Here is a 17,617-nt window from a genome sequence, read left to right as displayed (position 1 = left end):
ATTTCTTCTGCATTTACTATAGTTAACACCATGAGATGCTTTCTTTTTAATAGAATTGTTGGTTGCTAAAGGGCCATTGTGTTGCAACAGATGTTACAGGGAAAGAGGGTAACAAGAAAGGAGAAATTATTGAAGAAATGCTATGCTGTGGAAAATGTTCTAATATTTTGGGTACCCATATGGTATGCAGTTCAGTAAATGACTTTGTTGCAAACTAATTTACTGTATTATTTTGATATAACCCAAATTGAGTCAGTTTATGCTACCACGGATTTAATTTGTATCTCCCCTGTTAAAGGTGCCTTAAGATGTGAAAATAAATTAAAAGTTAATTATGTTTATAACATTTTTTCTGAACTCCATTTAGGCCTTGAATTCCTGGTGCATTGCACATTATGCATCTCCCTATCCACCCCAATAAATTTTACACAGAGTTCCAACACCTTTTTCTATAGAAAAAAAGCACTGCCTGTGAAAACAACCAAATCTCTGTGATAGCAAGGAGAATATAAACTTTTAGAAAGAGAACTAATTTACTTTGTGTTCTCATAAGAGGTCTGTTCTGTGGACAACAGGAAATGGTTTCTAATGAATCCATTTATTTATATGCAGAGTTGAACAAGAAAGAATGGAGATTAATTGCAGTTGTAGGTTTTGAACACTCTTGCTCTAATCATAAAAATAATTGATTTATTAATTTAATTTTCGAATTTATTTTGTTGCAATTTCATGTTGAAAAGTCAAAATGCACAAAATTAACCATGTTACTTTTTTGAAATAAGAAAACAATAGTAACTTTATTTCAATATATTGCTATTGAATTCTCGTTTATATTACTAGAGCGCATCGTAAACATAAAAATTCATTCTCTCTGTACTAGTTGTTTCTTCTTCTACACTATTTTCTGGTAGTAAAGGTAAAGGTATCCCCGTAACATGCCATGAAGGCACTTTGGGGGCATGGAGGTAGAGCCCCATGCTTTCCGTGACCTCGGCACTAGAATGAGGTGGTGTGGTCGGCACCACGCTCTGACCGCCTTTTACCCCCCCCCCCCCCGGGAAAGACCCGGTACTCAATTTTATAGGAGGCTGAGTGAACCTCGGGGCCATTCTGAAAGTTTGGCAACGAGAAAAAATCCTGTCACCACCTGGGATCGAACCCCGGACCTACCAGTCTGTAGTCAGCTGCTCTACCAACTGAGCTACCCAGCCCGTATTTTCTGGTAGTATTGATTATATATGTTTTCTGTCACTATTCTAATATCTCACCTTGAACACTTCATGTGGTACAGATATCTTACAAAAATCTTTATGTTTCTTGTATGTGTAGAAATATTTTGATACAGGTTTTAATTTTAAATTTAGAATATTATAATGCATTAATGCAGTATATAGCTTATTTTGAAACTGGATGTACAGAGATTTCTTCACATTAAAATCAAACCTTTTCAAGACCTAACAAGAGTTTTTTAAATGTCAGCATTTTCCAAGTTAACAGTCGACACCTATTAATGAAATGTCTTAAGGATTAAAATTTCAGACATATATTATAATGTGTGAATGTATGTTCTTGGTTTAAAATGTTATATCAACAACTTTGCTACCTGAAGTGTGACATTGTTTTAAAACATCTTTCTTCATGACTCTCGAATTGGTTTCTTGATACCTGTTATAGAATAAAATGCTTCATCTTCTGTCCCTGAAGTTGCTGTAGTAGAAAGTTCCGTTTCGTCATCAGTGTGTTCCGATATATTTGTATTCTTAATCAGAGCCTCCTTTTCTTGATTCCTACGGAAATATATGTCCCATTAGCTGCAGAATATGTTAGACTTTTTTCTGTATTGAACATTAGTGTAAGTATGAATAAGGTCGTGGGATAGATACAAAAATAGAACAGATTGAAGATAGTAAATATCAACTATTAGTAACCAGTGTAAAGATTATCTTTCATTAAATGGAACTGGACGCGGTACACGTGAATTTTGGGTAGACAGTGTCTATACTGTCTCCCCTGACTATGTCACAACTGGTGATATTTTTAATCATGTCTCACTCATTTCCACCAAAGTTCTCTACTGTTATTTTAGAAATATCTGTTACTGACAGTTGAGAAATGAGTGATGGTGGGTCAAAGTAGAATTTTGTCTTTATTCACGAATGAAGGAGTCTTTTACATGTAGGAAATTTACATGGATTCAGCAGTTCTAGTTCCTCATTTAATGAAAATCACAGATGTTTTCACTTGTAAAACTTGTTGAATTATAGCCAGAAGTATTTGGGTCTATTGTCCATCCAACTTAAGAGTGAAGCCTGATTTCAACAAATGCACTGTTGTAAATCTATAATTGGCCATTACCACAGTAAACCTTTGGGTATAAAGAACTATAATCTGATATATTTAATATTTTACTCTTTGTTTATTTTTATTTTTAAATAAATAATTTTATATGTTAAATAAATAAATACATTTTAGTTTCAAATATATTTACCATGAGATTACCTATAATTGACCATCTGCCACAGTAAACCTTTCAGCATAAAGCATTATAATCTAATAGGCATAAAGAATTATATAATCTGATATACAGTAAAACCCTGATAAGACGCTGTTCAAGGGACCGGGTGTAAAATGCGTATTAACCGGGACCGCATATTAGGCGGGTATAATAATTTTAACTTATATACAGTATCTATTAGCATTTTTCTTTATTGAAATACATGATTCATGAACGGTATTGTATTGTATTGTATTTATTAACATTTCATGGTATTCATGCATGCTTACAGCTAGAATATGGAACAAGTCAAAAAACTTAATACTATTATAAAATCTTAATTTATAGTCAGAGTCTAGATGAAATATATATAGACGAGATTTACAATATAGTCTACTAGCACAACACAAAGTTTTAGTATCAATTTCATGAAGTGTTATTGAATGTCATGAATTCACCTACAGAATAGAAGGCGTGAGAAATTAGGTACTTCTTTAATTTGGCCCTAAATAATTTTATGTTTTGAGTTTCATTTTTTATATCAATAGGTAGGCTATTAAAAATTTTTACTGCCATATAACGCACTCCTTTTTGATAGCACGATAGACTTGCCGATGGAGTATGAAAGTCATTTTTTTTACGTGTATTTATGCTATGAACTGTTGAATTAGTTACAAAGTTTTCACGATTACATACGAGGAAGATCATTAATGAAAAGATATACTGACAAGCCATGGGCATTATTTGTAGTTTTTTTAAAATAGCCCTACACGATTCCCTAGATTTGGCACCTACTATTATTCTGATTACTCTTTTTTGTAATAGAAATATACAGACGTGGACAGATTATTAGCAAAATTGAAGATTTTTATTATATATTTTTAGAAAATATGATTCTTCAATTCAGACTGCAGTTGACATTTTTGCATATTTCCAAATTATTAGCAAAATTGAAGACTTGTATTGTATATTTTTAGAAAATTTGACTCTTCAATTTGGACTACATTTGATATTTTTGCACATTTACAAATTATTAGCAAAACTGAAGATTTTTACTATATATATTTACCAAATTCGACTCTTCAATTTGGACTACAGTTCACATTTTGGATATTTCCAAATAATTAGCAAAACTGAAGATTTTTTTCTTATATTTTGACAAAATTTGACTCTTCAATTTAGACTGCAGTTGACATTTTTGTATATTTACAAATTTTTAGCAAAATTAAAGATTCTTATTATATATTCTTACAAAATTGGCTCTTCAATTTACACTACAGTTGACATTTTTGCATTTTTCTGTCTACTATAATGATAGAAATATGAAAAATTGTCAACTGTAGTGTAAATTGAAAAGTCAAATTTTGTAAACAGAATTATCATAAAAATTGTCAATTTTGTTAATAATTTGTCCACGTCTGTATTGTTACTATCTGTGGAATTTCCCCAGAATATTATTGCAAAACTCATTACCGAGTGGAAGTATGCAAAGTATATTTTTTTTAAGGTATTAATATTTACTATCTTTTGCATAGATCTAATAGCAAAACAAGCTGAATTTAGTTTGGGGGTAATACAGTATTACTCCATTATGTAATTACCAGGGAAAGGATTTATATGTAAATACATATTTACTTATAAAGCTAATATAATTTATATTTTGCATTATCTTTATGTTTCACAATGTGTAGGGTTGAAAAATCCTACTTTTATTTTCCATATTTTTCCATATTTTAGAGTTTAGTACATATTTTCGTTAATTTCCATATATTTTCCATATTTCATATAAAACAGTCCATATTATATTAGGTTTAACAATAAAACAAAACAAAATTCCATTAACTTTTAAAAATACATTTCAACAATAGAGATTTAAACACATGTTCAGTAATCCCTTTAACATCAGAGTTATTTGAAAATTAGCAGTCCTATCAACAATGGGAAAGTAAGTTACAAAACTGTATTAATTTAATTTAAAATTTTTAACAGACTTCAGTTGTGCAGCTCAACAGTTAAATGCCAGTCAGAGTACACATAGGTTCAGTTTTGTAAATCATACTATAAAGACGGTAAATATGCCAAAAGTACGTCATTCAGTCAATTTAAAATCAAAACTAACAAGTTACATTTCAGAATTTAAAGAAGATGGTTTATCAACTGACAATAAAATATTATTTTGTAATTTGTGTCAGTGTGCAGTATCATCTACACAAAAGTTCCTGGTGCAACAACACATTACAACTAGTAAACATCAGGCCAACAAACAACTAAATTCCAAGCAGAGACAATTGTTTTTAACACAACCAACAACATCGAATGTAAGATCTGAGTTTAACATCGACCTGTGCCGTTCTCTCATCTCTGCTGATATTCCTCTCTACAAACTAAAGAATAAGGTCTTCAGGGAATTCCTTGAAAAATATACTCAACATACAATCCCGGATGAGTCAACACTTAGGAAGACGTATGCTCCATCCATCTACGATGAGACAATACAGAAGATAAGAGATGAAATTAAAGATAGTTCAATTTGGGTTTCCATTGATGAGACTCCCGACAAAGAAGGTAGACTTGTTGGTAATGTAGTTATCGGTTTGTTAAGTGAACAATATTCTGAACGAATTCTTTTACATTGTGATGTTCTAGAAAAGTGCAATAACAAAACTATAGTTAAACTGTTCAACGAAGCTATGGGTATCCTGTGGCCAAAGGGTATTATGTACGATAATGTGTTATTCTTTATTAGCGATGCTGCCCCTTATATGGTCAAAGCTGGACAAGCATTATCTGTTGTATATCCTAAATTGACTCATTTTACTTGTGTGGCGCATGCATTTCATCGTGTGGCAGAAGTGGTCAGAGACAATTTCCCTAAAGTAGATTTGTTGATTTCATCAGTGAAAAAAGTATTTCTCAAAGCTCCCAGTAGAGTTAACGTGTTGAAAGAAATGTACCCTGAAATTCCATTGCCACCAAAGCCAATTTTAACTAGATGGGGTACATGGCTAGAAGCAGTTGAATATTATGCCGAACATATAGACTCTATTAACAATGTTCTCCTTGCATTGGACTCTGAAGATGCAGTCTCAATTGATACTGCGAAAACAGTTACCTGTGACATAAGTGTGAAGAATGACTTAGCTCACATTCAGCATACATTTTCATGCATCATAAAAACGCTCAAAAGTCTCCAAAATAGGCACCTTTCACTATCTGAAAGTTTTGAAATTATAAATAGTACTGTGGAACAACTGAATCGTGGTAGAGGTAAAGTTGCAGATGCAGTAAGAGCTAAGGTGGACACTGTACTTTCAAAAAACCCTGGATATGAAGAACTACAAAAGGTTGTTGCTGTGATGAGTGGTGAATCAACAGTGAAGATTAACTTGGACTTATCCCCAGCAGACATTGTGAAATTGAATTATGTACCAGTTACTTCTTGTGACGTCGAACGCTCTTTTAGTCAGTATAAATCTATCCTCAGAGACAATAGAAGAAGATTCACTTTTCAGCACTTGAAAGAAATGTTTGTAACCTATTGTTATGGTAACAGACAATAAAAATTGTGTTTTGTTGAAACTACATTGGAAGATAAGGTACGTCCATTATATTTTTTGTTTAGTTTGATTAAAATGTACCAATATTTAACGTACATAGTCATTTTTTTATAATTTTAAGTCCATATTTAATTCCATATTTTGGTAAAAATCCATATTTAATTCCATATTTTGGTAAAAATAACTACATATATATTTACATATTTCATATATTTTTAGTCCATATAAATCCGTTCCCTGGTAATTACTGTACTGTATACCATAAAATTACCTATAATTAATTGGCCATCTACCAGTAAACCTTTTGGAATAAAGAATTATAATGAATTTAAATACTATTATAGTCACAATCATGCCATGGTATGAAAGAAAAATTTCATAACCTCGAGCGGGATTCGAACCTGCGACTTCCTGTACTCCGGTCAGGCGCTCTACCACTGAGCTATCGAGATCGTCTCACGCTTGAGGTTATGAAATTTCTTCTTTCATACCATGGCATGATTGTGACTATAATAGTATTTAAATTCATTAATATGTCACATCAACGGACGTTTATATGTCACCAACATCGTAAAAAGAATAATGAACTGATATATTTTGTATTTTATTCTTTGTTTATTTTTATTTTTAAATAAATCATGTTATAAAATAATAAAATGTATGTTAAATAATTACATTTTAATTTCAAGATTACATCATTCATTGCATTGTGGGATGAACTGTGATCCCATACCGACGTCCTTCCCTCCAGAATCACATAATTCTAGACAAGTTGCTGAATGGTTAAATGTACCTGTTAATGAGTGGTGGGTTATGAATAGGGTATGGATTTTTAGATCGTTAAAATGTAATTTTAGTTGTCTAAAATAGGCTTAAAAGTGTAGGAAATAGTCTCTAAAGAATTGAAAATAGGCTCTAATAAAAAATGTTATCTTTAAAAACATGTTCCAAATCATCAGGAATTCACTTCTAGAATTTAATAATTTCAAATGCTTATACACCATGACGCGGAAGACCAAGAAGAAGATGGGCCGACCTCTTCAGTGAATGTGTAGGAAGCCATTGGTCAAGCAGAGCAAGACATAGAGAAGACTGGAAAAACCTAAGAAGACAAGTGAACAGTGACTAAAACCAGTGCGACAGAAACAAGCGAACAATTCCAAGGTTGTAAACATCTCTTACGCAGAATAGCTCACCGTGTGAGACAAATAGAGCTCTCCCTCTATAGGAGGAGGCCCTTGCCCTTAACGGGACACTTTTAGGCTAATCATTTCATACACCATTACCACCAATACTACTAAAAGTACAAGAACAACAAATATCTACCTAGTTATACATAAACTAAACAATTAAATGTGAAAAATAAATTTTAGACATGAATTCAGTACACAAACAAGTGAAATATAATCAATTTTTACCAAGCCTTGTCCGTTAATGTCCATAATTAGCTTCACAATAAATTACTAATACTTTTTCTAAATTTTGAACTAAAAAGCAATTCCATCTGTCGCTCAACACAAATTTATATGCTGAAAATGAACGTTCCACATCCACTGAACGTATTTCAATTTTTAACTAGTTGGATAGGAATGTTACATTGTAAATCCGTGTTCTTCCCTGCTAGGATATCTGAAGCAGTACACAGATCCTTCAGTCCTACATTTATCTGCAGAACTTGCTCCAGAGTATCCCGTACTTTATTTCCAACATAATCAGGAACACATTTGGAATTTGAAATAGGTACACATTTTCGAAATAATGGGTGCTTTGACCTATTAGAGATAAAACATACTTAATAGGTCAAAATAGGCATTTTTAGATGCTATTAAAATACCAGTTTTAGGCATAGATTTATATGAAATGTGTACTTGCAAGTTTTAATGAACTTATCTTTTAGGGCCGTATTCATAGACATTTATAGCACTGGCTTCCGGTGGATGATCAGCATTTTTCGTATTCATAAACCAGTGTTAGCGATAGGATATGATTTGAATTCTGTACTAGTAACCAGTGGATAGCCGGGGCTAGCTTAGTACGCTCGTAGCACGTGCTGCAAAATGTCTATGAATACGGCCCTTAAGGATTAAAATAGGTTTTTACCTAAAATCCGAAGCCTAGTTATGAATGATGCAATCTTATGAGAAATATATTTGAACTTTAAATTTAATTACTTAAGATTGATTTTATTAATTTATGATCTTCTTTTCTGATCACTGTTGGCTATTACGTATTCAGTATTACATTATTGCATATCACAAAATGAATGACTAAATGAACCTCAGCACACCTACAATTCTGTGATCTCAGGGTAAAAGTTCTTAAGTCAGGTTTTGGCCAAATTGAGTTAAGTACAGAAACTTTGAGGTAATTATATATATTTTGTCTGAGTAAAATGACTCGAGTCCTTAAGGAGGCATCCTTTGACTTGAGTCATTTTATTCAGACAAAATATGTATAATTACCTCAAAGCTTTTGTACTTAACTCAATTTGGCCGAAACCTGACTTAAGAACTTTTACCCTGAGACCACAGAATTATTTAAAAAATCCTATAATTTAAAAAAAATTTAAAGAAAATGTAGTTGGCCCAGTTTTTTTGCCGGCAAGTTTATAAAAGCAGAGAAAAAGACCCTTGATTAAAATCATCATGCATGACCTCTTGCATAATAAACAACAACGCAAACTCTGTCTGTTCACTCAGGATTTCTGTTAATTCAGACAGCTTATTTCCCTGATTAGTCTGGATTAACGAGAATCTACTGTACAAATTATTTGAAATAAAGAACAAGACAAACCATTCTGACTGGTTCCAGTTCTGCTTTTCCTTGGTTTGTTTCTTTGTTTTGGTCCTCTTCTTTTTAAAGAGACGCACCCAGGCAACTCTTGCCAACATGTATAAAATTATTGATAGGAAAGAGACTATGACAGCACATAAAATTGTATCTAATGGCAGCCACTCGTCACTGGCTTCTTCCCCTTCTATGGTTGTCAGAGTTTCTTTCGTGCTGAAAAACACATAGGGTACAACATTATGTTTAATTAAACTTATCACTTATTACATAATTGAAGCAGATATCACACAAAGTCTTCATTTATGGCATTTTATTTATATATGCAGTTCACGTTACACTGGTGTATATTAATTTAGAGATGGTAGATTTTATCAATTTTAAATAAAATACTTAGCACTTTAAAAATCAAACTTAGCACATTTTATAGCATTTCAAAGTTGCAATTTAGTATGTTGTAATGTTTTGGATTGAAACATTTTTTATTCAAAGTTTGGTTGTAAAAATTTAATGTCATCAATGTGTCAACAGGTCCATTTTCTAGGTTTTCCAGTTAAAATTCTTGAAAATAATAGACAAGTAAGGGAATATATAAAATTACAGTGAAATTGTGAGTATTAAGAAACATGCTAAAAGATAATATTATAGTGTGCCTTTTTCCAATCCATCTTGTTACTCAATCACAATCATCTGCTACCATTTACAGCTTGTTTGTGATATGAAAATTGGGCCTAAAGATATCTCATGGGCAGCCAATATCATACCACCAACACCAGGCAGATTCTATTGTATTGTATTTATTTACATTCCATGGTATTCATATATTGCTTCACAGCTAGAATGTGGAACATGTCAAAAAATCGTAACAGTACTACAAAGTCTTAATTATAGTCACAGTCTAGTTGAAATATGTTTAGAAGAGTTTTACAATATACTTATACAACACAAAGAATTAGTATCAATACTTAATACAGACAGAGCTAATCTTCCACTGGAGTTCTCCTGTGCAAATATTTCATAGATAATCGACTCACCTAGTATCCTATCAGAACTCACCATACATTTCTGTGATTTCTTTATTTAATGGTTTTTCTAGTAGAATGTGGAATTTTTTTATAGAACTTGTATATATGTACTAAAATATAATTTTCTTGATTGAATTCATCTGGCTATACACAATCAATCTATCGACCCAATACTTTCCAAAAAAAAAACAGTTCTTTTCGTAGAATCCCAAGCCACCATTCAAGTAGTATCCTCCAACAAACAGACATAAACAAGGAGAGTACAGGACATCCATGAATGCTAAAACAGCTAAAGTGTTCTGGGAAAACTATCGTCTTCCAATGGAACCCTGCCCATGTAGGGGTAGAGGGAAACGGAATTGCAAATAAGCTGGCCAACAGAGACACCAAAGTCGAGATAAATGAAATATGTTATATTATGGATAAGTAAAGGAATATTGTAAAATAGGACTACAAATTAATGAGGGGAAAACTAAATACATGATAGCTAATCCAAAAAGAATAAACAATCCACCTGACCATATTCAGTTTGGACATTATGTATTCGAGTGTGTGAACAGTTTTACATACCTGGGTTCCTTTATTGATCAAAGAAATAACATAAGTCTTGAAATTAAGAAAAGAATACTCTGTGCAAATAGATGTTATCATGGCCTCATAAGACACATTAAATCTAAAGTACTAACTATTAAAAGTAAAATCATAATATACAAAACTTTAAATTATACCAGTGCTTACCTATGCCTCAGAAACTTGGACCCTTAATAAACAAGATATATACAGATTAAATATCTTTGAGAGAAAAATACTAAGAGCAATTTTTGGACCAGTATAAGTAAATGATGAATGGAGAATACTATATAATGCTAAACTGTATGAACTACAGAGAAACCTGCCTTTGTGGTCACTTCATTTAAAAGGCCACCTGGCCAAAAGGCCAATTTTCTCTGGAACCAATTGGATTTTCCATAAGATCAATACAAATTCTCTCTTTATTTAGCAGCCACCTCATGCGCCGTCCAGCGGCCGGGGTCTATTTGGATTGGAACCTGACTATAACGGTCACTGTCCAACAAAAAATCTTTTCACGGATACTGTCTGACCTATTTTTTCGATGGTTAGAGGACAGGAAGCAATAGCTAAGTGTACAACAGTATACCCTCCATATCTTTGGGGTTAGTTGGTTACTGTTTTATGACTCTTTTGTCACTTTCCACTCCCACCCAGCACAGCTTTAAATTCTTACTCGTTTTTTAAGGATTGAAACACGGATTTTTTCTCTCGAAAATGTCACAGTATGTTTTAGGTAGTTAATCATTCGAGTTTTTTTTAAATTTTTTTTCTCCTCTTTCTATCTTTCTCTATATGGACCAGCTTTTACGAATTTTTCTTCTTTTCATTCACTTGATTCAGAGGAACTGTGAAGTTAGTTTGAGAGAGAAATCATGTCTAACAATAAATTTAGAATGGTGTTAAGTTTAGAGGTGAGATGAAAAATGATTGAAGAAAGTGAGAAGGGAACATCTGCGAGAAAAATTGCAGAAATATTCAAATATGGAAGGACACAAATAAACGGTATAATCAAGAATAAAGATGAAATATTAAAAGAATGGGAGGAAGAGAGAATCTGTGTTTAGTAATGTGAATGATTCGGTTTACGAATGGTTCAAGTGTGCGAGGGCGAAGAAATTGGCAATAAGTAGGCTTATGATTCAAGAGAAAGCTCTTGAAATTGCCAAAGAACTCAATGTAAGAAATTTTGTTGCTAGTAATGGGTGGTTAGAGTGCTTTAGAAAACGGCATAACATTGCATTTCGTTCTGTGTCTGGTGAAGGAGGTGACATTGCAACCAATGTTATTGAAGAATGGAAAAAATAGACTGCCTTCAATTTTTGCGGAATATGAACCCTCCCTAACAAAACTTAAAGTTTTAAGAAAAAAAAGAGTATAAAGGGGGGAAGTTGGCAAAAGACAGAATAACCCTGCTCTTTTGTTTTATTGCTGCAGGAGAAAAAGAACCACCCTTAATGATAGAGAAATCATTAATACCGAGATGTTTGAAAAATATTGACATGGGCTTATTGGAAGTGAAGTTGACTGCCAACAATAAAGCTTGGATGACATCATCATTGTTTGAGAATTAGCAATGCGATTTCAATTCTAAGATTAAACGACAAAATCGCAATGTGATCCGTGAAATTGGTGTTTCTTCCCCCAAATACCACATCACACCTCCAGCCCCTTGATCAAAGTATTATCCAGTCATTTAAACTGAGGTACCGCAAGCGAGTTTTGAAAAGGCTAGTTGCAAGAATGGAAGAGGCTGACATTAATATGCATGATTGTTGTACGCCCCCAGTCCTAAAAAGTCAATGAAATTCAGTATTTTCACGCTGATTCATAAAAAATAGCAACTTTAATCCAGCGGCCACCTGATAAAACGGCCATTTTACAAGGTAACTTCAGATGGCCGCTTTAGACAGGGTTCACTGTATATAAAGAGCCAAACATCATTACAATAATAAAAACTGATGGGCTGGGCATTTGGCAAGAATGGAAGACTCACGACCAGCTAAAAGAGTCTTTTTATATAATCCAGGAGGACAGAGGACTAGAGGAAGAGCTAGGTGGGAGGATGACATATAAAAGGATCTGAAAGTATTGGAGTCCGTAACTGGACTGGTAGAGCAAAAAACAGAGAGGAGTGGCGAAGATTTCTTGGGACAGCCAGGACTCTTGATGGGTTGTAGCGCTGATGATGATGATGATGATGATGATGATGAAAGGAATATTGTGTTGTAATGCGTGATTTACAGAAAGAATGGTTCATATTATATAAGCGAATAGTAATTGATCAATTGATGTAAGAGGACAGAAAGAGGAAGGCTGTGTCATCTTTGAAACAGGCTCGGAGTTTACAAGAACTATGGAGGAATCACTATGGTCTCCAGGCAAGCCTGCGTGAGCTCCAAGGGCCAGTGGTCTTGGTCTCAGTGGGCTAGAGTTCGTTGCATTGAGCACGAACACTGAAGCAAGAGTTCACAAAGACTGTGGGTAGGCTTGGTGGTCTTACTGCTGCACAGGTAGTCGACTGGAGGACCACGGTCTGCCCATGCTCATCTCTAATCACAATAGCCTTCTGTGTGGGGTATTGTGATACACTTATAGGGCTATTCTGATACAGTGATATAAATCTGGCCATATTATACATAGCAATGAAGCAAAGTTACTGTGATACACAGATACTTAATGTATCATCTGTAAAAGTTCAGTGAAATCAAATTAAAATTGACTCAGATTGAGCAACTTTTGTAATTACCTCTTTTTCTCATTTAAATTTATACAATTTACTGAAACTTTAACAATTATTGCCAATGCTAGAAAATTGCTGTATGTCCAAATTTTTACCATAAAATATAGGCCTAATATTAATACCTACCTCTCTTCTGTGTCATTTGTCGGAATTATTTTCTTGAATGGATCACTTAGCAATGTTCTATTGAGATCTCGGCCCAGCTGATGAAACACAGTTTTTGAGAGCCATTCCGCAAGCTTTTCATGTCCCAGCTGATCCAGTCTGCGAGCAAGTAATAAATGTGTCTCTCCTTTCCCTTCACCTGCCTGTGAATTCCAGTGAACGAGTAATTTAAGGCATGATACATCGTCTGGTATCTTGCGTTCTGGAAAATATCAAATGTAATCGAATTTTCAACAGGTCCATAATAAGAATGCTGGGATTAAGGCAATCTGCTTTTCTACTCTCTACTCTACTCTATATATATACTTTTTTTTAATGTGTATTGAATTAAATTTGTCATGCTATTAAGAAGTACAAAACTAACTCACACTTCAGCTTTACATAAAATGTTGAATATGTACAGTATATAGTTCCGGTACCAGTACATACAGTAAATTTAGGAAATTCTGCATAATATTCTTCCTGAGATATAACATAAAATCGTGTCTAAGAAATTTCTTTTGAGCGTCCAGAGTACCAGTACTGGGTACCAATTAACCTTCTCCAACTCCCATGCCCAAACTATATCTGTAGTTCGACACTCTCTAACATCACAGTTCATGAATGCAAAATTTCTGTCCACAATATATAAATAAAAAAAACATTTTTCTCTTACTTAGGGCTTTTAAGGAACCCGGAGGTTCTTTGCCGCCCTCACATAGGCCTGCCATCAGTCTCTACCCTGAACAAGATTAATCCAGTCTCTACAATCATATCCCACCTCTCTCAAATCCATGTTTATATTACCCTTCCATCTATGTCTCAGCCTCCCCGAAGGTTTTTTTCCCTCTGGCCTCCCAACTAACACACTATATGCATTTCTGGATTCGCCCATACATGCTATATGCCCTGCCCATCTCAAACGTCTGGATTTAATGTTCCTAATTATGTCAGGTGAAGAATACAATGCAACAAGTTCTGTGTTGTGTAACTTTCTCCATTCTCCTGTAACTTCATTCCTCTTAGCCCCAAATATTTTCCTAAGCATCTTATTCTCAAATACTTTAACCTCTATTCGTCTCTCAAAGTGAGAGTCCAAGTTTCACAATCATGCAGAACAACTGGTAATATAACTGTTTTATAAATTCTAACTTTCAATTTTTTTTTTGAGAGCATACTAGATGACAAAAGCTTTTCAGCCGAATAATAACAGGCATTTCCCATATTTATTCTGCGTTTAATTTCCTCCCGAGAGTCATTTATATTTGTTACTGTTGCTCCAAGATACTTGAATTTTTAACCTCTTTAAAGGATATTTTTCATTTCGTACAATATTCTGGTCACGAGACATAATCATATACGTCTTTTCGGGATATACTTCCAAACCTATCTCTTTACTTGCTTCAAGTAAAAGTCCCGTGTTTTTCCTAATAGTTTGTGGATTCTCTCCTAACATATTCACGTCATCCACATAGACAAGCAGCTGATGTAACCCGTTCAATTACAAACCCTCTCTGTTATCCTGGACTTTTCTAATGGCATATTCTAGAGTAAAGTTAAAAAGTAAAGGTGATAGTGCATCTCCCTCCTTGCTTTAGCCCACAGTGAATTGGAAAAGCATCCAACAGAAACTGGCCTATACAGTCTCTGCTGTGTGTTTCACTAAGACATATTTTAATTAATCGAACTAGTTTCTTGGAAATACCAAATTCAATAAGAATGTTATATAAACCTTCTCTCTTAACTGAGTCATATGTATTTTTTAAATTTATGAATAACTGATGTTGTTGTTGTTTTCTAATGCCAGGCATTTGACAATGAAGTCATTTGACCTCTTGCACTCCAATATTTTTCAAAGATATTATCATGACCAGCCACTGAAGCACAGATTTTGAGATGTTCCGAATCCATTTCTTGGTTTGAGTTGCACAATGGACAGTTAGGGGACTGATATATTCCAATTCTATGCAGGTGTTTGGCCAAACAATCATGGCCTGTTGCCAATCTAAATGCAACTACAGACGATTTTCGTGGTAAATTGGGAATTAACTGTGTATTTTGATGCAGAGAGTTCCATTTTTTCCCTTGGGATTGTGTTATTAAATTTTGTTTGTTGAAGTCTAAGTATGTAGATTTAATAAATCTTTTCACAGAGTAATACATAGATCTAGTAACAGGTCTGTTGATGCAGAGAGTTCCATTTTTTCCCTTGGAATTGTGTTATTAAATTTTGTTTGTTGAAGTCTAAGTATGTAGATTTAATAAATCTTTTCACAGAGTAATACATAGATTTAGTAACAGGTCTGTAAGTAGCAGTGCTGCCCTTCTTTGCTAAAGCATCCGCATTCTCATTTCCCAGGATTCCACAATGGGATGGTATCCATTGGAATACAATTCTTTTATTGAGTGATATTAACTGAGAGAGCATTTTAGTTATTTCTGCTGTTTGAGATGAAGGTGTGTGTTTAGAGACTATTGATAGAATAGCTGCTTTGGAGTCTGACAATATAACTGCATTCCTAAATTTATTGATGTGGCATAGAAGATTCCTGAGACTTTGCCTTAATGCAATGATTTCACCATCAAAACTTGTTGTTCCATATCCAAGAGATCTATAAAGTGAGAAGAGACAGCACGTAACACCTGCACCGGTACCTTGTTCTCTGGAGATCAAGGATCCGTCGGTGTATAAATGAAGCCAGTTTTGTGAAGGGTACCTAATATTAATTGTCTCTAAAGACAATTGTTTCAGTATTTCAGTGTTTACTTCTGATTTCAGTATTTCTTCTGTTAAATTTAGATTATATTCTATATTTAATAGAGTTAAAGGGTTTGGTTTAATTTGGCTGCAAAAGGGTATCTGTCGAATACAGGGGGGAGAGCCATTAATCCTTCCCATTGAAGGCTTTAAGGAGCCAACCTGGACAAATACCCAATGTCCCATCCCTACCTTCCCGTGGTGCAGCTGTTAGTAAGCGTAATTTTACAAGCTGAACTACAGGGAGGGGCTACTCATCAATTAGCACTGGTCAGCTTGATGAGTTAATGACTGAATTTGGTATAATTTTCCTCTAACCAATACCTAATTCCCTCTTTACCCTTTCCTATCCAGTCCTCTGACTGAACTCTTACTTTCTTCGACCCTGATGGCATTAGAGCATTCGAGGCCTAGGGGTTCATTTCCCTTTCCTTCCTCCTCTTTCTAATTTTCTGTTCCTAGTGCTGACCTGCTATGGCACTAAAATCGTCCTCCAGTGGCTTAAGGAGGGAAAGCTGGTGATCAACAAGATCTCCCAGCTAGGTCCAATGGACCCATCGACCAACAGCAGGTGTGGTCCTCCAGACATTCTGAGGGTTATGTGTGAATGAAGTAGCCACCAAAACGTTAAAATATGGTGTTCACTTAAATCGGCTACAATTTGCCATTTTTCACTCCAATATGAAATGAGTACCATTAAGGTAAAATTATCTGGAGGTAAAATAGTCCCCCAATCGGATCTCCGGGCGGGGACTACTTTAATGGTACAGAATCAACTAAACATCTTACAATGGAATGCTGGCGGTATAACATCAGCCAAGAATAACTGATGTACTGTACCCTTATACTCCTTTTTTTTTCTCCAGTATTTGTCGAATACAAAAAATTTGATCTGTTACGCCTAAAACCGCACTGATGATCCCTAATAATCTCATCTACATATGGAGTATCTTCTCTAAAGAATATTGGACAAAATTTTGCACGACGTCAACAAAAGTGATACAATTAGTCTTGTCCCTCTTCTTAAAGATAGGTACAATTATGGACTCCTTCCATTATTCTGGTACAATTTCCTTTTCCCAAATAGCAAGTACAAGCTTATAAATTTCACTAGGTAATGTGCTTCCACCCTCTTGTAATAATTCTGCTGGAATTTGATCGATACCTGGAGACTTGTACTTTTTCAGATTTTCTATCGCAATTTCGGCTTCAGAAAGTGTAGGTTCGGGTATAAATGGCTTAGTAGTTTGTATTTGAATTTTGTCCCGATTATTTCTATTTGGCCTATGTATATTTAGCAGTTGCCCAAAATAGTTTTTCCATCTGTTCAGGATTGAATAAGTGTCCGCAAGCAATCAGCATTCTCATCCTTGATCACGTTTACTCTTGCCTGATATCCATTCTTAAATTCCTTTATATCCTTATATAAATCTCTAATGTTTTTATTCTTACTATTTGTTTCTACCTCATTCAGCTTTTCCTTCAATTAATGTCTGTTTTTATTCCTAAGTGTACGACTTGCTTCCCGTCTTTCATTGA

The 17,617-nt window shown here is 34.2% G+C and overlaps 1 protein-coding gene across 1 annotated transcript in view; it reads right to left on the bottom strand.

The window, feature by feature from the left end:
* The window catches only part of LOC138701746 (uncharacterized), a 31,013-nt gene continuing 13,396 nt past the window's right edge, over positions 1–17,617 (bottom strand). Inside the window, exons 3-5 of the mRNA XM_069828975.1 lie at positions 13,303–13,543; positions 8,845–9,054; positions 1–1,787 (exon numbers count right to left, since the gene is read on the bottom strand). Coding sequence (XP_069685076.1) covers positions 1,637–1,787; positions 8,845–9,054; positions 13,303–13,543 — 602 coding nt within the window. The 3' untranslated portion in view covers positions 1–1,636. The remainder of the gene's footprint in view (positions 1,788–8,844; positions 9,055–13,302; positions 13,544–17,617) is intronic.

This window comes from Periplaneta americana, chromosome 6 (genome assembly GCF_040183065.1).
Source record: "Periplaneta americana isolate PAMFEO1 chromosome 6, P.americana_PAMFEO1_priV1, whole genome shotgun sequence".
Classification (NCBI taxonomy): domain Eukaryota; kingdom Metazoa; phylum Arthropoda; class Insecta; order Blattodea; family Blattidae; genus Periplaneta; species Periplaneta americana.
This window is presented reverse-complemented; position numbering and strand designations above follow the sequence as displayed.